This window comes from Lepidochelys olivacea, assembly GCF_965140295.1.
Source record: "Lepidochelys olivacea isolate rLepOli2 genome assembly, chromosome: 1".
Lineage (NCBI taxonomy): Eukaryota > Metazoa > Chordata > Testudines > Cheloniidae > Lepidochelys > Lepidochelys olivacea.
The window spans coordinates 100,984,964-101,009,787 of record NC_140411.1 but is presented as its reverse complement, the minus strand read 5'-3'; the positions used below and the strand labels follow the sequence as shown (position 1 = coordinate 101,009,787).

The following is a 24,824-nucleotide window of genomic DNA, read 5'->3' as shown; positions in this document are numbered from 1 at the left end:
ATGTGCCATAGGTGTATTTCCTGGCTCCCCACAGCTAGTTTCAGATTATTTTGGGAATCATAGAATCACAGGGTTAAAAGGGACCTCAAGGGTCATCTAGTCTAACCCACTGCCAGGATGCAGGATTTATTGTGTCTAAACCATCCAAGACAGATGGCTATACAGCCTCCTTTGAAGTTTTCAGTGAAAAAGCTCCCACAACCTCCCGAGGGAGTTTGTTCCATTGTCCTGCTGTTCTTACAGTTAGGAATTTTTTCCAGAAATTAAATTTAAATCTGCTATGCTGCAGTTTGAACCCATTGTCTCTTGCCTTGCCCTCTGTGGCAGAAGAGAACAACTTTTATCCATCTTTTTTATGGCAGCCTTTCAAATATCTGAAGACTGCTCTCATATCCCCCCTTAATCTCCTCTTTTCCAAACTTAACATACCCAGTTCCTTCAGTCTTTGCTCATATGGCTTGCATTCCATCCCTTTGATTGTCTTTGTTGTTCGCCTCTGTATCCTTTCCAGTTTCTCTACATCCTTTCTATGTGTCGTTGACCACAACTGGACTCAGTATTCCAGCTCAGGCCTAACCAGCTCCAAGTAAAGTGGTACTATCACCTCCTGTGACTTGCATGCTATGCCTCTCTTAATGCAACCTAAAATTGCAGTTGCTTTTCTTGCAACAGCATCACATTGCTGGCTCATGTTGAGGTTGTGATCCATCACAACTCCCAGATCCATCTCAGCAGTGCTGCTGCCAAGCCAGTTTCCCCTCATTCTGTATTTGTTCCTTTGGTTTTTCTTCCCTAAGCGTACCACTTTACATTTGTCTTGAATTTCATGTTGTTGTCTATATCCCAGTTCTCCAATTTATCAAGATCCCTCTGAATTTTAGGTCTATCCTCCAAAGTATTGGCAATCCCCCTAGTTTTGTGTCATCTGCAGACTTGATCAGTATGCTCTCTACACCTACATCCAGGTCATTAATAAAGAAGTGAAATAACACCAGACCCAGAACAGATCCCTGTGGAACCCCACTTGAGATCTCCCTCCAATCTGACCTCATTCCATTAATAGCTACTCTTTGTTTGTGGTTGTTTAACCAATTATGTATCGACTTAATGGTAGTTCTGCCCACATTTCTCCAGCTTGCTTTTCAGAATGTTATGTGGGACTGTGTCAAAAGCCTTGCTGAAGTCCAGGTTATATTATGCCCACCACAATTCCCCTATCCACCAAATGAGATACCCTATCAAAGAAGGAAATCAAGCTGATTTGGAATTATTTATTCTTGGTAAATCCATGCTGGCTGCTAGTGATTACTCCTTCATCTTCCAGGTATTTGCAAATTTAATGTTTTATACATTGAGTAGTAGCTTCCCAGGTATCAAAGTCAGGGTCACTGGTCTGTAGTTCCCTGGCTTCTCCTTTTCCCCCTTTTAAAAGATGGGCACTACATTAGGTCTCCAGACCTCTCGGACTTCTCCTGTCATCCATGAGTTTGTAAATATCTCAGTGGCTCTGAGATTTCTTCAGCTAATTCCTTCAGTACTGTTGGATGAGTAGCATCCAATCCCATTGATTTGAATTCATTTAAATTAGTCAGAAGATTTCTCACGTGTTCTTTACGTATCGCGATCTGCATCCCTTCCCCTTTATTGCCTATGGTAACTTCAGTAGTCCTTTGGTCACATATTATTTTTTGTGAGAAGACTGAAGCAAAGTAGGCATTGAGCAGCTCTACCTTCCTATCATCTTCCGTTATCAGCCCACTCTCTCCAATGAGCAGCAGACCCGCACTGTCCTTGATCTTTCTTTTTAGTTTGACACATTTGAAGAACCCCTTCCTGTTGTCTCTAACATCTTTTGCCAGCTATAACTCATTCTTTGCCTTGGCTTTCCTGATTTTGTCCCTACATACTGCTGCTATTCCCATGTATACCTCTGTGATGACATGTCCCTCCTTCGATTTCCTTTTATGTATCCCTTTTGAGTTTTAGGTAGCTAAAAAAAGTTCTTCAACAGTCACTTCAGCCTCTTGTGGCACTTCTTATCTTTCCTCTACATCAGGATAGCTTGATGTTGAGCCTCTAATATTTACTACTGAGGGAATTCTGCGCCACTGTAATTCATGTCCCCGTAGATTTCTTTGCTTCCCCGCAGAAAAATGACTTTCTGACAGGGAAGCAAAGGGAAGCTGCAAGAGCAGTCATGCACCAGCTGGCGGAGAGGTAGACCCCAGCCAATAGCTCCTACCCTGAGCCAGGATCAGCTGCTTGTCCCAGCTGGGCTGGAGGCAGGAGAGGACAGGACTTCCTCTTCGCCTGCAAGGAGTGGCTAGGGCTGTGTCACACCCACCCCCAGAAACCTCCCCCAGCTGCAGGAAGCTCAGCATCCTCCCCTGCTTTCTGTCCCCATTGCTCCTCAGCTGCGGCGGGAAGGGGTCACTATACAGGGAACTGCTTCCCCATCTGCCCAACCCCCATGCATCCAGACTTCCTATACTCAGACATCCCCACCAAACCCCACCCCATTGACCCTCAAGCTCTGCATCTGGAGCCCCCTTGGGGGTCTGGGTGCAGATAATTGGGGGTCAGTAGCATGGGGGTCTTGATGTGGGGGCTCAGGGTGGTGCAGGGGAGTGAGGCTCGTAAGGGTAAGGATTTGAGTGCATGGAGCTCAGTAGTGGGGTGGTTTGGGTGCAGGGGTGGGGGTCCGGAGGCAGGGCATCTGTTCTTGATACTTCCCTCAGTAACATCATACCTCAAGATTCCCCACAATCTAGTATAAACTTGGTCTTCCTGAAGTGGCTGTTCTTACAGATATCCTTTATGTGGTTTAACAATACTTTTTCTAATTTAACTCAGGGATTGAAAAATCTCTCTGTTCACTTGGTCCCAGACTATCAAAGTTTGCTGCCCCTGAGAACATTTGTATTCAGCTTGGAAGATATTTATTATAAATTTTAGCTTTATCAACATCTCAGTTTGACAAAAGAAATCTAATACAGATCTGCTCTGATTCCTTCTCCCAGAAGTGTTGATGTTGTGACTTTGTATGCAAGACTGCACCTTTGCCCCCTTCAGGGGTGGTTAAGACGGAAGAACCCAATGCACAGCTACAGACTAGGGACCGAATGGCTAGGCAGCAGTTCTGCGGAAAAGGACCTAGGGGTGACAGTGGACGAGAAGCTGGATATGAGTCAGCAGTGTGCCCTTGTTGCCAAGAAGGCCAATGGCATTTTGGGATGTATAAGTAGGGGCATAGCGAGCAGATCGAGGGACGTGATCGTTCCCCTCTATTCGACATTGGTGAGGCCTCATCTGGAGTACTGTGTCCAGTTTTGGGCCCCACACTTCAAGAAGGATGTGGATAAATTGGAGAGAGTCCAGCGAAGGGCAACAAAAATGATTAGGGGACTGGAACACATGAGTTATGAGGAGAGGCTGAGGGAGCTGGGATTGTTTAGCCTGCAGAAGAGAAGAATGAGGGGGGATTTGATAGCTGCTTTCAACTACCTGAAAGGGGGTTCCAAAGAGGATGGCTCTAGACTGTTCTCAATGGTAGCAGATGACAGAACGAGGAGTAATGGTCTCAAGTTGCAGTGGGGAAGGTTTAGATTGGATATTAGGAAAAACTTTTTCACTAAGAGGGTGGTGAAACACTGGAATGCGTTACCTAGGGAGGTGGTAGAATCTCCTTCCTTAGAGGTTTTTAAGGTCAGGCTTGACAAAGCCCTGGCTGGGATGATTTAACTGGGAATTGGTCCTGCTTTGAGCAGGGGGTTGGACTAGATGACCTTCAGGGGTCCCTTCCAACCCTGATATTCTATGATTCTATGAAGACCAGTTTATCACCCAGTCAGATACAAACTATGCCTTCTTGTAGTGATACTTCCAAAGGTGCTGGCATCTCTTCATTGGTGGATGGACTCACCTTTGTGTGTCCCAGTGAGTTTTTTCTTTCAGCTTCTCCATCAGACTACTCTCAAGGATACATCCAAGCAATGATGGAGTTTACACCTAGGCAAATTTCAGGCCCACAGCCTATGGTCCCAGGAGGAATTGCACTTAAACATATTGGAGTTGAGAGCCATTCTTCTACCTTGCAAAGCGTGTCTGTCCATGCTACAGAACACCACTGTTCAGATCCTAACAGATAATAAGACAGCAATGAATTATATAAACATTTGACGGTTGCAAGATCTTCGCCTCTATTGGTAATCAATTCTCTTGTGGAATGGTGTAGTCATCATATCAACCTGTTGGCATTTCGTCTACCCAGGCGTACAGGACAATTTAGGACAGATGATCTGAGCAGGAAAGACTCCATCTGCAATGAATGGGAGCTAAAAGACTCCATTTTGAATCCAATGTTTCAGGATTGGGAAGTTCCCTCAATGGACATATTTGCTACATATGATAAGAAATATTCCATACATTGCTCAATAGGAGGAATGAGTCCAAAGTCTTTTGCAGATGCAGATCTGATTCTGTGGGATCATACAGCATGTTTTGCCTTTTTTTCTCCTCATCCTGTTAATTCTCAGAAAAGTTTGTCAGGGTAAGGCTCAGGACAAGCTCCGACTTGGGCCCATCAGTTTTGGTTTCCCAATATAATTCACCTTTCAGTTTGTCCGTCTTTGGTTCCCCATCTTTCCAAATATCCTTTCTTAAAATCAGAGACTGGTGCTGGACTCAGACCCAAAAACTCTGCACTTGACAGCATGGAGGCTAGCTGGCTGACTCTGCTTGAGAAGTACTGCTCACTGGCTATTCAAGTCTTCATTCCTGTTAGGAAAGCCTCTACAAGACAGGTGTGTGTGTATATATCTATATGTAAGTGGAGGCATTTTTCAGTATGATCTAGTCAGAGAACTCTTCTGTCTCAACTATTTTAGACAATCTATTATCCTTGAAACATTGTGGTTTCTCAGTTCTGTTAAAGTGCATTCAGCAGCTGTTTATAGGTTTTTTTATTGCTCGGTTAAGTGGCTATTCAGGGGTTTTTTTGTTTTTGTTTTTTTCTCAACTATTAACTCTACAATTTCCAAGCCCTTAAAGGGGCTGGTTCATTTGTTAACCCTGGTTAGATTCCTTTCCTTTCTTGTGCTTGAATATGGTATTAATGTCTTTAATGGAGCCTTCTTTCCAACCTTTAACATGTTCTTTGTAACACTTTTCTATTAAGGCAGAATTTTTAGTGGCTGTCACTTCAGCATGTATTCTGATGGAGTTGCAGACCAGCTCTACACTACACATCTATGTCAGTATAACTGCATCACTGAGGGGTGTGAAAAATCCATGCCCCCTGAGTGACATCGGTATACTGGGCTAACCCCCCATGTAGACAGCGCTATGTCCACAGGGGAGCATCTCCCGTTGACATAGCTCCTCCCTTTTGGAGAGGTGGATTAACTTAGCTTTCCCATTGGCACAGGAGCATCTTCACTTAAGAGCAACAGCAGCGCAGCTACACCCCTGTAGTGCTGTACATGAAGACAAGCCCACAAGTTTTGATGGCTGGGTCTCCGTATGTGGTTGTCTATAAGGACAGAGTTTTATGCTTAGATCACATCCAAAATTTCTGTGTTTAGGTTTCTTATACTGTGAAAAAGTTTCCCGTTCCCTTTTCAATTAGGGTGCACTCCGCAGGGATCAAGCAACATCTCTCAGGATGTGTTAGAGGTGCTCCTGTCTTGGAACTCTGTAGAGCACCTACATGGCATTCTACTTATACATTTTACTAACACAGCTTCTCGACCAGATGCTCAGTTTGGCAGGGCTGTCTTGCAGTCATCATTTAGATAGTCTGTGTGGAGAAATGCTCAAAGAAGAAAGAGATTACTTACCTCACAGTAGCTGCAGTTCTTTAAGATGCCTTTGTCCACATGGACTGCACTATGGCTCTTCTTCCCCACTGGCATAGAGTCCTCCTTCTGGATTTCAGTATTGGTGAAGGAACTGAGTGGCATTTGCGGTACTCCATCCTTTATGCCCATGGGCTGCAGGGCAGGAGGATATGCAGGCCAAATGTGCAGCCTCTAACAGATGCTGCTGGCTAAATGATTCCAGGCTCAGACACATGGGTATGCACACCTCTAGAGCTTGATTACACTACGCAGCTTTTAGCGACAAGGCTCTTTTTTAAATGCATTGCAATTAAGATTTTATCAACTTTACTGAAAGAAGACAGACTTAACTTTTTAAAAATTTGCACTGAACTTTGAAAATAGTCCTCCATTAGTAATCTCTATAGTATTTTCTCTCTCATATGTGTGTCTTTCATGTTTTTATTTAGCTTCCCCATATACCTCATCGACTCCAAATGTTAATTGTGTAAGACATGCTGACTCAAGAGGGTCTCTTATAAGTACAGATTCCGGAAACAGCTTCCCAGAAAGACACAGTGACAAGAACAATTCTCTTGACAAGGTAAAAAATAATTAAGTCTTCACGTTAACAAATGTAATTCAATGTCATTAGGAAACCGTCTACTACATAGTAAGAAATCAGTCCAGCTCCCATTGGAGTCAATAGAAGTCGTCTTGCACTAACTCCCTTAGGAGTTGAATTGCATTCTGAATGTCAGCACTGATAAAAACATGAAATAACATCATTTGACAGTGTTACGATACATGAAATTGTTAATTGCAAAATAAAAAGTAGTTACCATGTGGACTAGCTATCTTGCACTGCATACATCATCAAAATAATTTATAGAATATGTGAACAGATGTTTTTATTAAAAGAAACATTTTTAGAAAATAGTTATTACTGTTTTCTGTGCTGGATAAGGGCACTCTGATCTACTAAAAGAAACATCTTAAGTTTTGCATTCAATAAAGCAGAACAGAAAATTTAGGGTGGGATTTTCAAAAGTACGTAAGCGACATAGGAGTAAAAGTCCCACTGATTTTCAGTAGGAATGATCCCAAATCACCTAGAGTGGGATTTTCAAAAGTGAGTAAGGGCTAATCTTCATACCATTTGTGCACCATTTAACTAAATCTGTTTAGAACAGATATAATTAAATTGTTAAGACTCCCACCTATGCCAAGTGGAGGACACTGCTAGATTGATCTGAGTGTTTTAAATCATTTTACTTTAAGCCAATTACAAATCAAAAAGCTGCCGTAACTGTGAGGTATTCATTCATGTCTGATTTTAGCTGATGTTAACACTTAATTTTTTTAGACCTTGTTGTGCGTTTCACAACATATGTTAACTTTTTTTCCACTTGACCCTAACCCACCTTTGTGTGGCAGAGGGAGAAACTTCGCAGGAGGCATTCTGCTCATGCTATGCGCTTTAGTGAAGATGAAGAAGAAAATTGCCACTTAGCAAAGAACAGCCGTGTTACAGTGGACTTTTCACTTCTGACAATTCCAGCTTTACCAGAGAAAATGTTGCATTTTGCGCTCTCTCTTCAGTTACAAGTAGTATTTTGGTTTTTGTACTTGATATAGTTAAGACTCTGGGTGAAGAGTGTGGTCAGTAGAGTTTTGCCACAGCTTTGTAGCATTTTATACCTGCTGTAAATATGATGGATCAAATACCAAAACAACTAAAAAGTTTCATTAAAATGGCACGTAGGTCCCAATCTTGCAAATGCATATGCATGTGCTTCAGTTTAAACACACAAGTAAACCCACTGAAGTCAATGGAGCTACTCACATGCTTAAATTTAAGCATGGGTATAAGTGTTGGCAGGATGGGGGCCTTAGCCTATGGTGTGCCTATTTTAAGTAGTCTAAACATTATTTTGTTTTCCTTTTTTCCAAGATATATGACTGAGGGGAAAATATATATTTGGAGTAAGTAAGAAAATTCCTTAACTGAAAACACGTTCTGTAGGTGTATTCTGCTGCTAAATGGCAAAACTGTCACCCAACATTTAGTTAATGTTTGTTAATGTCTTAATTTGCAGTGTTCTGCTAATTAGTTGGTTTTTGGACTGGAATTTTCAAAGGAATTTAGGGGAGTTAAGTGGCAAACATTGAATTTCAATGGGATTTGGGTACCTGACTCTTAAACTCCTTTGAAAATCCCCGCCTAGTCTACCAGTTCAGGTTATTTCGGTGTTTTGCTTGATGTGGCTGCTGTTAATGTTTCCCCAGAATAATATTTAGTCCTATCAATTATCCACTGATTTTCTAACTTTCTTTTCAGTAGATCACTTGGCATCTTTGAATTTTTCACCACTTGTATAAGGATTTCATTAATAAAAAGCCAGAGCAATTTTTTATTCTCCATTGAAAATTGCCTATAAAGATCCCTGCTTCCAGGAGGTGTATGTTCCTGCAGCATCGAATCTGAGCTTGCTAGAAAACCAGTGACTGCTAATTTTATATGCATGCTTCCTGGATTCAGATTACGGTTACATGGAGCCATGACCTCAGCTTCATCCCAGTTCCTTTTCTACTGCTTCAGCAGTGATGTCAGAATCTTTGTTTTCCCCATAGTTAGCATTATACAGTATCTAGTTCCACATTCAGTTCCACTTTAGTTATTTTAATTTATTCCATGCCTGTTGGATATTTAATTTGGTCTCAGATACATATCCAGCTCAGTAATTTTGCTTTCCACAGCTCTATTTTGGATTCTCTGATGGCAGATTCCCAAGAGTTTAGGGTACACATGACTTACATGCTGAAACAGTGTCTGTCGTGGGTCAGCATTTCTGCTGCCTGTGTTGAGTAGCACTCATTAAAGGTGCTCCATCTAAGAGACGTTTATACAAAGTCTTCAGAGAGCAACTGAGCTTTCTGAAGGCTCTCTTCATGGGACAAGTGCTCTGACTAACTGAGGCTGCTCCCGTGTCAGCTCTTATCCAGCTAATTACTCCAGTCTGAGATCCCCCTCTTTTCATAAGAGTTAACAAGGCAATTCAATATTAAGTTTTTAACGGTTTAAGAAAATATTTCACTCAAATGTACTCCTATTTATTCTCAGAACCAGCACTGTGGCACTTTCGGAAGTTCTGTAGTTCGAAGTGACAAATTCGACCAAACAGAAATCAAAAGTCTGCTCATGTGTTTCCTTCATATTTTAAAAAGCATGTCTGATGGTAGGTAAATAGTGATTCTATTTAATTTTGTAAGTTTACGAGATGGAGGGTTTGATTTATAGATCTACAGTCTTTCAAACTATTTTCAATAATGGCTGTGATATCTTGTTAGGCCTTTCATGTGTGAGTTGATGGTTTTACATTTCTTCTTGTTGTACTTGAATGATAAAATTAAGTCCCACTTGAAAACTTGTCCCACTTGAAAACTTGTAGTTCGCAAGTATTAATTATTCCCTTCAATAGTATATAGTTAGTTGAAGGTCTCAGTAAACAAATATTTGTCACTGCATACTTCAATGTATGACTTTTTATTGGGTATTGGAGAGGAAGAATGGTCCAGTTTTTGGAGCTCTAAAATAGGACTTGCGAGACCTGAGTTCAGTTCCCTACTGTGCCATAGATTTCCTGTGTGACCTTGGGCAAGTCACTTAGTTTCTTTATGCCTCGGTTGCTATCTGTAAAATGGGAATAATCGTACTTCCCTACTTCACAGGCATATTCTGAGGGTAAATCCATTAAAGTTTGAGGCAATCAGATATTTCCGTGATGTGGCTATCTCAGTAGAGCTGAGTGAATAGTTGATTTTTCAGGTCAGTGGCCAAACTGAAAAATCTGAAGGAAAAAAAATTTGTTTCAGGTCAAATATTTTTGTTTTTCTCTTCAGGTATTTTTTACCCATTTGTTTGTTTGTTTTAAATAAATCTAGTTAAATTTTAAAACAAAATGGAGCTTTCTTTTGGAGGGGGGAGGTTACATTTCAGTTGTAACTATTTGCCCTGAATTTGCAAATAGTTTAGGTGAACCCAAAACTGCATTTTTTTGGCTAATAAAGTATTTGTCCAAACAATTTTGTTGAGCTCTCCGTGAAAGTATTTTGGAACAATAGAAACTTTAAATATATTTATAATGTAAAATATTAATGAGCTGGCCAGTACAGTTATCAGAAATCAGAGTCACCATGTAACTTTCAAAGATTATGTAAAACTAACGTTAATTCAGAGTTTTAAAATAGTGACTCAACATTAAGAAATGCATAACAGGTGGCTGAAGTATAGTTTATAATATAAATGGGCGCTCTCTTTAAAATCTGAGAGACCTAAAACAAGGGTGCAGAACATTTTTCTGCCTGCAACTCCAAAACTTCCCACATGGTTTCCTCTATGACCATACGTCTCAGATTTCTTTCGTTTGATTAAGTCAAAAGGACGGAGAACTGTAGTATGCAAATTTAATTTTTATCAGTTCTCTCTGCCAAATATAGCAAAGGTAGGTACTTACTTTCAGCACATACTTGGATATTAATTTCACATTTGATTTATGTAATGGTAAAAATGTGTACACTGTGATTTGAAAGTTTCATACATTGTATAGCCTCACTTATCGCAATGTCAGGGATGAGACTAGAAATGTTAATGATATGTTTAATATTTATTACATGCTTTACATGCAATACTTCATATAATTATTTGAATATAATTTTACATGCAGTAATTGCAAAAAATAAAACAAAACAAAAATATTCTTTTAGTGATTTCCTCTGGCCTTAAACTCTGACTTATATATTTTGAAATATAAATATATATTTAAGTAAACTACATAGTGTAAAACACTTTATAGGAAACCTGCAAATGCATATTTTTTTCAATTATTCAGAGGTCTTCTATTTTTCTTAGAATTGCACAATAAACTATTGTCTGCATACTTTATTTTACACACATATAATAACTACTCCTGTACAAATTAATTCAATAGTATGCTATATATTCAATAAACATTTAATGCAGCAATATTCATTCAAAAGACTATCTTTGAAATCACAAGATGGGGTTCAAAGGAAATTTTAAATTCTATAGAAAATTGTGACAATTGTCTGCTCCCAGAAAACCCTTTTCTGGCCTTCATGAATTATCATAACCTCAAAGTTGAGAGCCAATGGCGCAAAACATTCTTATTAGTATTGTTGTTAACTACTTTATTTTTTAAATCCTTCATTTTCTAGATGCTTTGTTTACATATTGGAACAAGGCTTCAACATCTGAACTTATGGATTTTTTCACAATCACAGAGTGAGTTTGCTTAGGTTTCAATAAAAATTGTATATTTGAATTTGCTTGTTGAACTGTGTGTAGATTTAGATGTTTCATACTAATTCAAAGAATTACACCATCAATCAAAATTTAGAATCCCCATACTTAATTTTACATGCAACGTTACAGAATATTGCTAGTTCCACACTAATTTCGGGGCGTTAAGGCAGAAGCTTACCACCTTTGGCACTTGGTGAAGTCCTTAAATAGGCTGGGGCACTTAAAATGCTGCTAATACTCCCTTTGGAGTCACCACCTCTTCTGTGTCCCAGTTGGAGCCAGAACCGTTAAAAGTAAAGATGCAGTTACAAATCAGAAAAGATGCCTGTTACTGGCTTTTTTTCCTGAGTGCAGTGGTGTTGTAGCCATGTCAGTCCCAGGAGAGTAGAGAAAGAAGGTGGATGAGGTAACCTTTTTTTATTGGACCAACTTCTGTTGGTGAGAGAGACAAGCTTTCAAGCTACACAGAGCTCTTCCTCCTGTCTGGGAAAGGTACTTAGAGGTACTTTATTTCTGAATGAAGATAGGTTGGCTTCCCAATTTTGCCCTGTTCTCTTCCACATCACAAGAAGGGAAAGAGAAGAAATCAGATGGCCTCTCCTGAACAGGAAAACAAGTGTCCATCTTTATTTCCACTTGCTTCCAAGAGCTGCTCTGAATGCTGTGGTGGGGAGAAGACCAGGTGGAGAGCAGAAGCTTTGGGGGGAGCAGTGCAATAGCCTTTCTAAAAGGCTTTCCTGCCGTGCTCCAATCCGGATTGTTCTTCGTCACTCCCACAGCCTGAACAGGGCCATTGACACAGTGATAACCAGACATTTTAATGTTATAAATGCACTGATCAAAATGTGTGTTACAAAATGTGCTCTGTGCATGAATTTTCATCTTCAATTAAATATATACTTCTTCAAGTGCTGGTGCCTATGTGTATTCTGTTGTGGATACGCATGCACTTCGTGTGCCCAGAGTGAGAGAATTCTGGCAAGCAGTGTCCATAGGTCTGCTCCTGTTCTCCTCATGTTTCAAACTGAGAGTGTAAGGTGTGGGGTGAACCAATCACCTCTCCAGTTCATTCTTCTTATCGCATGGCTTGAATCAGCACCTCCAGTGCAGCTGCTTCTCTTAGCCTTCAACCTGCAAATATTTAAAAGGTTTTTGTTTTAGAATAGATTTGCAAATAGTTTTTAATAGTTTACAGTGAAGTATGTTAGATTCCTCATCCCAAAGCTCCCTCACCATCCCATACCCCAATACAGGTATGGGACTGTGCCCAGAGCACTGAGCTTTGAAAACAGTCTCTGCTGTCCACACTCCTTCTCAATGAGTGACAACCACCAATTCTGCCTAGACTGCTTCCAGGAAGTACACATCTCTGCCAGGTGCAGTATTTGTTGCTTCTCCCTAGCCTCACCTGTCAGGCATGGAAATTCTGGCTTAAAAAGCACATCATGGAGAAGGCTATTGAAGGCCCAGTCAGACCCAACCCAAGGGACCCCTGCCCATATAGCATCATGAATCAGTGAGGAGCACCCCTCCTACTACAAGGTGTGACTTAGGAGGGAGGGAATCCACATTCACACACCCTCCGTCAGGATCTCTTTGGAAAGGCAGGGAACTCTCCCACACATAAGAGCTGATCCCCATTTAAGTCTACATCGAAGAGGACAGATCTGACCCTGTCCAGGTTGACTAAGTCTTTGTTCCCAGCCCCCATGGACTCAGAACATTCTAAGCCTAAGAGCCATGACTAAAAGGATCTTTAGAGACGGTCTCTGTTGGTACCAGCCCCCCACTGGAGTCACCAGCGCTAGCAATATTACCTAAGCCAAAAAACAGAAACCTGAAAAAGAGTACCCGTTGGGATCCTCAACCACAGACAGTACCACCAGTACCCCATATGTCATCAGGACAGAACCTCCCTGCATTGGCTCCAATGGTATGGGCAGACAGTATCCCACATACTCCAGGAAGAGCAAAGGACATTTTTGTTCTCTCTTCTTCAGTCTTCTCTGCTATCAGGACCTTCCTTCACCAGAGAGATCATGACTCCACAAATGGATATGGGCTGTGGGAGAAGTCTTTCCCCCAGTCCCATCTACCAGCTGCCGCTTTCCTCTAGTGGGACTGTCGGTACCACCAATGGAACCGGGTCCAGCTTTCTCATCATTGGGAGAATTAAAATCACCAGAGGAACTGTCATCACCTCCTCCAAGGGCACCAGTCCAGACAACAGCTCGAGAGCCTCCTGGAACCAACCTCCACTAAGATACCTTCCTCAGGACCAGTGGTACACCATGCGTTGGGGACTTCCACAACCCTCCTTTGATCCCCCTTACTTACTATGCTGGGACCTATATGCACACTACACAGGTTCAGTGTGATCCAGTAGAGAATCTTTCCATGCCTCCCTCCAAGGGAGCTATCAGAACTTCCTTCTGACCACGCAGAAAAGGAAGTTTACTAAAAGACTGATGAGTCCTTGCACTTTTAAAAGGACTCCAGGGTAACCCTCCATTCCTTGGGACTATATATACCTGCCCCAAAGGGGAAATACCACAAACATCCCTGCAAACCAAGTCTATGATTCACCAGTTCTATCGTCAAAGTCATATGAACCACCTCGTAAGATACAGAGGGTACAAAAATCATGATACCCTGCACCTCCAGCATCAGCATCATCTCAACTTCACCCACTGGCTAAAAGATAATTTTGATGGGACTGCTCAGGATTTGTGAATCACTGGTGATGCCTCCCCAACCAACCCCCACATATATTTTGGTGGCCTCCCTATTACTCTTACTCCACAACTGGAGTGTAGTAACGTGGTGGTCTCAATATGTGGTTCACAGACCCCTGGTGGACTGTGGACTGTGTCAAAGGGGTGTGCGAAAGACATAAACTGAAAACTGTCTAAATAGAATTCAACTATAAATACAGACAATAGATTTCCATAGGGGTCCACACCTCCATTCGAGATTTCCAAAAGGGTCTGCAGATGAGAAAAGGTTGAGAACCACTGTAGTAATGGACACATGATTGTTGGATATCATCATTCCAGCTACATAAAAGAGTTTTATCTCCCTATCCCCTCCAAAAACCCCTTCCCACTTCTTTTTCATAGATCATTCTCATGAGGATCCTCCATCAGGAGGTAGGATTCCCTCCTCCAACAGGTAGTGAAACTCTTCAACATGAAGGAAAGGGGTTCTATTTGACATATTTCCTGGTACCAAAAAAAGGGAGGGTGGTAATTCATTCTCAATCTCCGTCAACTCAGTGTCTTTATTTGCAAACATATTTCCATATGATTACATTGACATCAATAATACAGTCCCTGGAAAAGGACACATGGTTCACAGCTCTAAATATGAGAGATGCTTACTTTCACATGGACATTCATCCTGCCCTCAGAGATTCTGCAAGTTTGTGGTGGGCACTGACCACTTTCAATAAAGGGTTCTCCAACTCATCCTAGCAACCCCATGTAGGGTCCACCAAAGTGGTTCTAGTAGCAGGATGCAGAGCAGTTTCACCATCTTCCCTTATCTAGATGATTGGCTTCTTATTGCCAAGAAGCTTCACATCAACCTCATTGATGCTTCAGCTCCTATCATCCCTAGGAGTCTGTGTGAACTTAGAAAAGTCAATCCTGACCCCAACACAGAATATAGAATTCAGAGGAGTGACCCTAGATTCAGTCAGGGCAAGGGTTTATCTCCCAGCCCTCAGCAACCTGATAGACCAGGTTATGTGCAACCCTTGAATGTCAGTGTGGATTTGCCTCTATCTCGGGACACATGATTTCATGTGCTTATGTGGGCTTGGCTTTGAATGGTATATACACCAAGCAAACAGTATGAATAACATAACAGTTCCCACCAGAGTGAGATCCTCACTAACATGGTGGAAAGATCCCGAACGAGTATGTGTTCATGTTTCCTTTCTCTCCCGCGCACCCAACAAGACCATCATTATGGATGTCTTCCTAATAATCTGGGGAGCCCACCTGAACAGTCACATGACCCAGGGCACTTGGACATCACAAGAAGCCAGAATACACATCAATCTTCTAAAATCTTCAGGCAGAATGAGAAGTTTGCAAAGCCTTTCTACCATTCATCCAGTTTCACCATGTATTCATGTCAGACATCTTCCTTTTAGCTCTGTACTTTCCAGGAATCCAGAACTCATTGGCAGACAGCCTTAGCAGGCATTTCGATCATAAGTGGGAATTATACGATTCAGTAGTGCACAACAATTTTTACTTGGTGGGGAATCCCCACTTGGGACCTGTTCGTCTCCCAGACAAACAGGAAATGCAACATTTGCTGCTTTGGGGAGCTCAAGGAAAGCATTCCAGAGGCGATGCTCTCCTACTAGCTTGGTCAGATCACCTGAGCTATGCCTTCGCTCTTATCCCACTACTACTTCAGGTACTACGGAGAATTTGACGAGTCATGAGTCATCCTTTTTGCCCCCAAATGAGGTAGGCAATTCTGGTTTCCGAGTCCTCTACGAATGTCATCCCATCCACCTATCAACATCCAGTCCTTTCCGAATCTCTTGACCTAGGAGAGTGTTGGGCAACCCATTCCCAAGGCACTTAATCTCATGGCATGATAGTTGGATGAGCATCAGGCCTACTGTGCTCTTGCTCTTAAAAGCCGAAAGGATTTCACCATGAAATGCTACCCAGCCAAGTAGAAACATTTCTCTATCTGGGCCCAGAAATGGCTTATATCTTCAGAAACAATGAGTATCCCCACTATTTTAGACTATCTTCTTGGTCTCAAGATGGCAGATATCTCCCTTAATACGCTGCAGGTCCACTTGGTAACAATCAACATGTCACCATCATCAGATGGCTACTCGATTTTTATTTCTGCCAGTAAGGAATCCAGGCCCGCACTGGGACCTTAACTTAATACTTTTGATCCTCACCTAGCCTCCCTTTCAATCACTAGCTGTGTGCTCATGTCTCATCTGTCTATATAAGTCATATTTCTTATTCCTGTCACCTTGGCCAGAAGGGTAGATTAGCTTGAGGCCCTAATGGTTGATTCACCATACACAGTATTCCATAAGGACAAAGTCTTGCTACAACTACACCCAAAATTCATTCTTAAGATATTTTAGACTTTCACATAAACCAGTCAGTTCACTCACCTGTGTTCTTTCGGAAGCCCCATACCTCTAGCAAGGAGGGGAAAATTCATTCCCTCAATGTGCAACAAGAATTGCCATTTAACCTGCAGAGAAAGAAACCAATCAGAAAGTCACCTAGACTATACACTGAGGTCAAGCTATATCCTCTGAGTGTCTCTGTTGGTTCTCTGGCTGTATCCTACTCTGTTATCAGGTGGCTCAGCTTTCTTCATCACACGGAATAAGGGTTGACTTTACAAGGGTGCAAGCAGCCTCAGTGTCATCACTTCAACAGGTTCCCCCACTTGACATTTGCTGAGCAGCCATGTCGAGTTTTAGCCACGCATTCACGAAACATTATGCTCTGGTCCAAGACTCCTCAACTGACACATTCTTTGGGGCAGCAATACATTCTGCATCCTCCTCACACCCTCCTTCTCTATGAGTAATGCTTATCAGTAACCCACAATGGAATGTACATCGGGACCAGTACTCGAATAAGAAAGGGAAGTTGCATACCTCATTGTAACTGGAGTTCTTAGAGATATGTTGTCCCTATCCGCATTCTACTACCTGCTCTCCTTCCCCTCTGCTATGGATTGTTTTCTGTACAAAAGGAGCTGGAGGTAGCTGGTCCATGCCACCCCTTATAATTTCAGTTTGAAGCACTAAGAGAGCAGGTGCGCAAGTGTGGACCAACGACTACTGCATGCAAGAATTTTACAATTCTGGACCCATACAGTGCATGCGTACCCACAGTGGAATACAGATAGGGTCTACACATCTTGAAGAACTCTAGTTACAACAAGCTGAGTAACTTCCCTATCTTTGGCATAATGTTAATACTAGGAGTCGAGCAACCCTCCCTTCCTTCCACAAAGAGTGATCTCAAATTTTAGGAAATACCCACAGACACAAGCCTGATCAAATAGGTGAGCTTGGCAATCAGGTTCTGAAGGTTAACAGATGTTGGCTGTTAGACCAGCAGAGAAACTGTGTTCTGCAGTTGAAGGCCTTTCACTGAAGTGCTGTACCAGCAGCCACTTCATGTAAAGCTAAGGATTAAGTGCTTATGCTCACAAACCAGGAAGAATTAGTAGGGGAAGCTAAAGTGGATGGGAACCTGGGAGGCAGTGACCATGAGATGGTTGAGTTCAGGATCCTGACACAGGGAAGAAAGGAGAGCAGCAGAATACAGACCCTGGACTTCAGAAAAGCAGACTTTTGACTCCCTCAGGGAACTGATGGGCAGGATCCCCTGGGAGAATAACATGAGGGGGAAAGGAGTCCAGGAGAGCTGGCTGTATTTTAAAGAATCTTTATTGAGGTTACAGGGACAAACCATCCCGATGTGTAGAAAGAATAGTAAGTATGGCAGGTGACCAGCTTGGCTTAACTGTGAAATCCTTGCTGATCTTGAACACAAAAAAGAAGCTTACAAGAAGTGGAAGATTGGACAAATGACCAGGGAAGAGTATAAAAAATATTGCTCGAGGATGCAGGAGTGAAATCAGGAAGGCCAAATCACACCTGGAGTTGCAGCTAGCAAGAGATGTTAAGAATAACAAGAAGGTTTCTTCAGGTATGTTAGCAACAAGAAGAAAATCAAGGAAAGTGTGGGCCCCTTACTGAATGATGGAGGCAACCTAGTGACAGAGGATGTGGAAAAAGCTAACGTACTCAATGCTTTTTTTTGCCTCTGTCTTCATGAACAAGGTCAGCTCCCAGACTACTGCACTGAGCAGCACAGCATGCGGAGGAGGTGACCAGCCCTCTGTGGAGAAAGAAGTGGTTCAGGACTATTTAGAAAAGCTGGACGAGCACAAGTCCATGGGACTGGATGTGCTGCATCCGAGAGTGCTAAAGGAGTTGGCGGATGTGATTGCAGAGCCATTGGCCATTATCTTTGAAAACTCATGGCGATTGGGGGAAGTCCCGGACGACTGGAAAAAGGCTAATGTAGTGCCCATCTTTAAAAAAGGGGAGGAGGAGGATCCTGGGAACTACAGGCCAGTCAGCCTCACCTCAGTCCCTGGAAAATCATGGAGCAGGTCCTCAAGGAATCAATTCTGAAGCACTTAGAGGAGAGGAAAGTGATCAGGAACAGTCAGCATGGATTCACCAAGGGCAAGTCATGCCTGACTAATCTAATTGCCTTCTACGACGAGATAACTGGCTCTGTGGATGAGGGGAAAGCAGTGGACGTGGTGTTCCTTGACTTTAGCAAAGCTTTTGACACGGTCTCCCACAGTATTCTTGCCAGCAAGTTAAAGAAGTATGGGCTGGATGAATGGACTATAAGGTGGATAGAAAGTTGGCTAAATTGTCGGGCTCAGTGGGTAGTGATCAATGGCTCCATATCTAGTTGGCAGCCGGTATCAAGTGGAGTGCCCCAAGGGTCAGTCCTGGGGCCGGTTTTGTTCAGTATCTTCATAAATGATCTGGAGGATGGTGTGGATTGCACCCTCAGCAAGTTTGCAGATGACACTAAACTGGGAGGAGAGGTAGATACGCTGGAGGGTAGGGAGAGGATACAGAGGGCCCTAGACAAATTGGAGGATTGGGCCAAAAGAAATCTGATGAGGTTCAACAAGGACAAGTGCAGAATCCTGCACTTAGGACGGAAGAACCCCATGCACCGCTACAGACTAGGGACCGAATGGCTCAGCAGCAGTTCTGCAGAAAAGGACCTAGGGGTTACAGTGGACGAGAAGCTGGATATGAGTCAACAGTGTGCCCTTGTTGCCAAGAAGGCTAAAGGCATTTTGGGCTGTATAAGTAGGAGCATTGCCAGCAGATTGAGGGACGTGATCGTTCCCCTCTATTTGACATTTGTGAGGCCTCATCTGGAGTACTGTGTCCAGTTTTGGGCCCCACACTACAAGAAGGATGTGGAAAAGTTGGAAAACGTCCAGCCGAGTGCAACAAAAATGCTTAGGGGACTGGAACACATGACTTATGAGGAGAGGCTGAGGGAACTGGGATTGTTTAGTCTGCGGACGAGAAGAATGAGGGGGGATTTGATAGCTGCTTTCAGCTACCTGAAAGGGGGTTCCAAAGAGGATGGATCTAGATTGTTCTCAGTGGTAGCTGGTAACAGAACAGGGAGTAATGGTCTCAAGTTGCAGTGGGGGAGATTTAGGTTGGATATTAGGAAAAACTTTTTCACTAGGAGGGTGGTGAAACACTGGAATGCGTTACCTAGGGAGGTGGTAGAATCTCCTTCCTTAGAAGTTTTTAAGGTCAGGCTTGACAAAGGCCTGTCTGGGGTGATTTAGTTGGGGATTGGTCCTGCTTTGAGCAGGGGGTTGGACTAGATGACCTCCTGAGGTCACTTCCAACCCTGATATTTAACGATATTCTATGATTCTGATCTCAGTTGCCACATTATCAAAAGAGGTTCCATTCTCCATCCCAACTATAGTATAAAGGAAGCAATTAGGAGAAGGAACAAAGTTCTCGAGCCATGTTTCAGGGTATTAATATGCTTAACGTTGGGGATGGTTTCATACTCCCCTTGAACTGGTGGGGGAACATGGCACACGCTGGGCCCACCTCCCCCATTGCTAATTGCACCTACCTGATGATGATGTTTATCCTGTTTATTACAGTAGTGCCTAAGGACCCTACACCAAGAATGAGACTTCATTATACTAGTCCATTTACAAATATAGAGTCATAGATAGTTCCTGCCCCAAAATTGTACATCCAAACAGACAAGACAGGCACAGAGCTGTGAAAAAGGCTATGACTCACAAGCAGAGTGAACAATGTGATGATGGCAAATGTCATAGTCCAGGATTTATTTTTTTTGAGAGAAAGAGTTAGGAGGCGATGAATTAAATGGTAAGAAAAGTGAAGGGAAAGAGGACATGAAAGCTTCAAGTTGTGAGGAGGACAAGAAAGAAAAAAGTAAGAGCAGATATGGAATAAAGCTGAGGTGAAGAGACTGTGAGAGAAAGGATTAGGGCAAACAGCCAATCAGCACAGGACAGAGAAAGCCCAGTCTGAACTTTAGAAACTTCTGTAAATCATAGAATATTAGGGTTGGATGAGACTTCAGAGGTCATCTAGTCCAACCCCCTGCTCAAAGCAGGACCAACACCAACTAAATCACCCCAGCCAGGGCTTTGTCAAGCTGGGCCTTAAAAACCTCTAAGGATGGAGAGTCCACCATCTCCTTAGGTAGCCCATTCCAGTGATTCACCACCCTCCTAGTGAAATAGTGTTTCTAACCTAGACCTCTCCCACAGCAACTTGAGACCATTGCTTCTTGTTCTGTCATCTGCCACCACTGAGAACAGCCGAGCTCCATCCTCTTTGGAACCCCCTTCAGGATGTCCTAAGGTCCCTGTTTTGGCTCCTATCAGCGAGAGTTTCTAGCTGGTTCTGCCCTGCAATTTCCCGCCAAGGCCATATGGGTGAAAGAGTGGCACCACCTGGGTCCTAGTTTCCACAGACTCGGGGGGAGGTCTCCCCTGCATGCTTCTGGGTCCAATGGCTACTGCGCGGAGTGGTGACTCCAGTTGGGCCCCGTTTTACCATCTCTCACCCAACGTAGCAATTCCTGGTTTGGCTGCTTCTGTAACTGTTCCTACTAACTGGAGTCTGGCTGATTCCTTGCAGTTTTTCCCACATTGCTGGTAGCATCTTTCTGATGTCTTTTGCCCTTACTAGTAAACCTGCAAACCAGCTTTCAGTGCAGATTTGCACTTTTCTGAAGAGCAAATTAAAATAGTCTTGAGAGAGACAGAGACTATAGCTTTGAAAGTGAACCATTTTCTTGAGGTTTGAAAAAGGTTTTATATAAATTCTCCTTTGCACAATTTTTTCGCATGTATCTGTATATTCTTGTTTCAATCCAAAGCAGGAGCATCCCCAAATATAGGCTGTTCTCACAGTATTTCTTGCTTGACCTAAAACAAAGAAGTATTTAAAATCTTCAAGAAAGCCTATGTACATCTTAATACCAAGATGCTCATTTGAACAAAAAATCCAAGCCGTTTAAGATATGTAGATATCACTAGCTATAATCAAACCTGAAAAGCAGCTTCCCTTTTCAAGACCCACCATTGCCACAGCATCTTTAAAAAATGAGGCAATTAATGATGGCTAAGTGGTGGAGCAGATAGGGATTGTTGAGGTTTATTTTAGCTTTTAGTAACAATTTAAAAATAAAATTATATATAAAATTGTATATATTTAGTTATCACTTTTGCTGTGTCCTTAGAAAGTCATTTTTCTCAAGGCTTGTCTACACTACCACTTAAGTCGATGTAACTCGTGTCACTCGGGTGTGAAAAAGCCACCCCCGAGCGACACAAATTACATCAATTTAACGCAATGTCCTGCTCTCCCATTGCCTTAGCTTCTACCGCTTGTTGACATAGCTTTCGCCCCTCATCTTCACCAGACACGACATAGCTTCACCATAGCTGACATAGCTTTCACTTCTCATCTTCACCAGATGCACTACAGCAGCGCAGCTGCGCCTATGTAGTGTGGTAGTGTAGACTAGCCCTTAGACCAGGGTGGGCAAACTTTTTGGCCCGAGGGCCACATCTGGGTATGGCAATTGTATGGTGGGCCATGAATGCTCACGAAATTGGGGGTTGGGGTGCGGGAGGGGGTAAGAACTTCAGGGTGGGGCCAGAAATGAGGAGTTCAGGATGCAGGAGGTGCCTCTGGGCTGGAGCAGGAAGTTAGGGTGCGGTGGGTGGGGTGAGGGCTCTGGCTGGGGGTACAGGTTCTGGGATGGGGGGTTGAGGGTGCAGGAGGGTGCTTCGGGCTGGGACCAAGGGGTTCAGAGGGTGGGAGGGGGATCAGGGCTGGGGCAGGGGGTTGGGGTGTCGGAGGGGATGAGGGGTGCAGGCTCCAGGCAGCACTTAAAACAGCTCCCGGAAGCAGCGGCATGTCCCCCCTCTGGCTCTTATACGGAGGTGCAGCCAGCCCGCTCAGTGCTGCCCCTGCAGCTCCTATGGTTCCCATTGGCCATGGTTCCCAGCCAATGGGAGCTGAAGGGGTGGCACTTGGGGCGGGGGCAGTGTGCAGAGCCCCCTGGCTGCCCCTAACCATAGGAGCTGGAGGGAGGACATGCCGCTGCTTCCGTGAGCCGCATGGACCCACAGCATGTGCAGAGTGGGGCAAGCCCCAAGCTGGAGCGCCAGAGCCGGGAAAGCCCAGGATCCCGCTCCCCTGTGGGAACTCGAGGGACAGATTAAAACGTCTGAAGGGCTGGATGTGGCCCCCGGGCGGTAGTTTGCCCACCCCTGTCTTAGACTGTAAGCTCACTGGGGAAGGGACTGTAATTTTGCCTCTTGTGTATACACATCACCTCATACAATGGGGCCCTGCTTATGATAGGTACAGCTAGACACTACTACCATATAAATATTAAATAATAAAGTTTATTTAGGATACCATGTTTTAGAAATGGCAATGAATATAATTTTCTTCTTTGATTTTTGTTTTCAATCCTTGACGCTTCCCATTTGTCATTTTTAGAAATTCTAACTTGGATCAGCCAAGATATTGAGCTCTTTGCTTTGATTGCGGGTGAAAGGATCTAGGCATGCTCCGTACCCCACTCTTGCCTCTGCCACCCCCTGCTGCTCTCTGTGTACTGCAGAGTGAGAGAATTGCGACTCCTCGGCACACTCACTTCATGGCACACTCAGTGCAACGAGGTGGCTAACACCTGTGAGGCATGCAGCTGTCACCATGTCAACCCCACAGTCAGGAGAAGGTTAACAAAGGCGACCTGACCTGAGCCCAGCACTTGTAATTGGGTCCCATCAGGTTCAAGTTAGGTTGCAGGGCTCTCTACTTTAAGGATGGGGACAATTAAAATGGATGTTTTTCCTGACGTGCCTGTGAAGAAAGAGCTTAGCGGGACTGACAAGCAGACATAATAGATAGTTGCAGTAAACATTTATTTAAACAGTTTTTAAATGTTGTTACAATGATTCCTAATATGTTCTCTGCAGAGTGTGCTTGCATCAGTTCCAGTACATGGGAAAACGATACATAGCCAGGTACTGTGTAGAATTTAAATTTATGGTGTTACGCTATGAGAGAATTAAAATAGTAGTATGTCCAATATCCGCTGAGTTCTTGTTAAAAAGTTAATGCACAAGAATGGAGGAATTATTATGCAGTGATGCCTACCAATTTGAAGGTGAGTAATTGGATGCACAACACCTTTTTGGGTGCTATCTGAAAATATTGTTGCTATTAAAGAATATTAGAAATATACACAAAATATGCTTATAAGAAATTAATTTAATCAGTATTTACTTTTGAGGGGGATATTTTTGAAGAATAGGTTTATCTCTTAAAATGCTCATAAGATAGCTAATATTGGTCTGTGATTACACATTTTGAATAATGACAAGCATTGAAACTGTCGTAGATGAATTCTCTTGGAAGCACTACTATGTAGTATTTTTACTAATTTAAATTATAATATTGTACATTTCAAAGACTGAGAATGGCATAGATCTGTAAGCACATTGATTATTGTAAAAGCGGCAAAGAGTCCTGTGGCACCTTATAGACTAACAGACGTATTGGAGCATGAGCTTTCGTGGGTGAATACCCACTTCGTCGGATGCATGATCCAACGAAGTGGGTATGCACCCACGAAAGCTCATGCTTCAATACGTCTGTTAGTCTATAAGGTGCCCCAGGACTCTGCCACTTTTACAGATCCAGACTAACACGGCTACCCCTCTGAAGACTGATTATTGTAATGTGTCTCGTAAGCTGCCATTTTGCAATTTTTTTTCTGTTTTCTAGATTTAGATTTTTCAGTTTATAGAGCTACGTTCTAGCAGCACGTGCATGTGTGACACTCACACTGAAGCCTGTTAATCAGTGGGAAGTCAATAGGAGTTGAATGCATGTATCTGAGGTCTGAATTTATCCCAGAAACTGTATAGTATACTTCAGTATTTCTTCCACATTTTCATAAATCTCATACAAAGTATAGAGTACTTGTTCTTGTATTAAAGAAGTAAGTTAGTTAACCTAATCTGTTCAAGCTTCACACTGCCTCCACCACCATGGTGTTGGAGCCACTGTGATATCATTAAACTTGTGGGGTGAAATCCTGCCATATTTAAGTCAATGGGAATTTTGCCATTGATTTTAGTGGAATCAGGATTACACTAACGGTGTTAGCATCTATATTTCCCAATGTCAGTAGCTAAATGCAGACTACTACATTAGCAGTTAACATTGGAAATAGAAATACCAAAGAGTTCAATCAGAATATACCACAAATCACAATGACTTTAAACTGAACTTTTTCAAACTTAATGATATGGGAATTTTTTTCTTACAAAAAGAAAAATAATAAACTTTCATCCTAATTTAAATATGAAAATACCCATCCACCCTATGACATGAATGCTATTTTGGGGACTTGCAAGAGGTTTGTCAATGTCTCTTTCTCCCTACCCCCCCAAAAAAAATTTTTACACGCTCAGAAAAAAATCTGTGATAAAATGGATCAATAGCTGTTTCTCAATTTAGATTG

General features: G+C 42.7%; 1 protein-coding gene across 10 annotated transcripts in view; it reads left to right on the top strand.

Annotated features, from left to right (window-relative positions):
* Positions 1 to 24,824, top strand: part of DOCK9 (dedicator of cytokinesis 9) — a 335,677-nt gene that overhangs the window by 236,213 nt on the left and 74,640 nt on the right. For all 10 annotated transcript variants that reach the window (XM_084627447.1, XM_084627439.1, XM_084627444.1 and 7 more), the window contains exons 34-37: positions 6,287 to 6,420; positions 8,941 to 9,055; positions 11,055 to 11,121; positions 23,272 to 23,319. In XM_084627447.1, the coding sequence (XP_084483573.1) occupies positions 6,287 to 6,420; positions 8,941 to 9,055; positions 11,055 to 11,121; positions 23,272 to 23,319 (364 nt within the window). The remainder of the gene's footprint in view (positions 1 to 6,286; positions 6,421 to 8,940; positions 9,056 to 11,054; positions 11,122 to 23,271; positions 23,320 to 24,824) is intronic.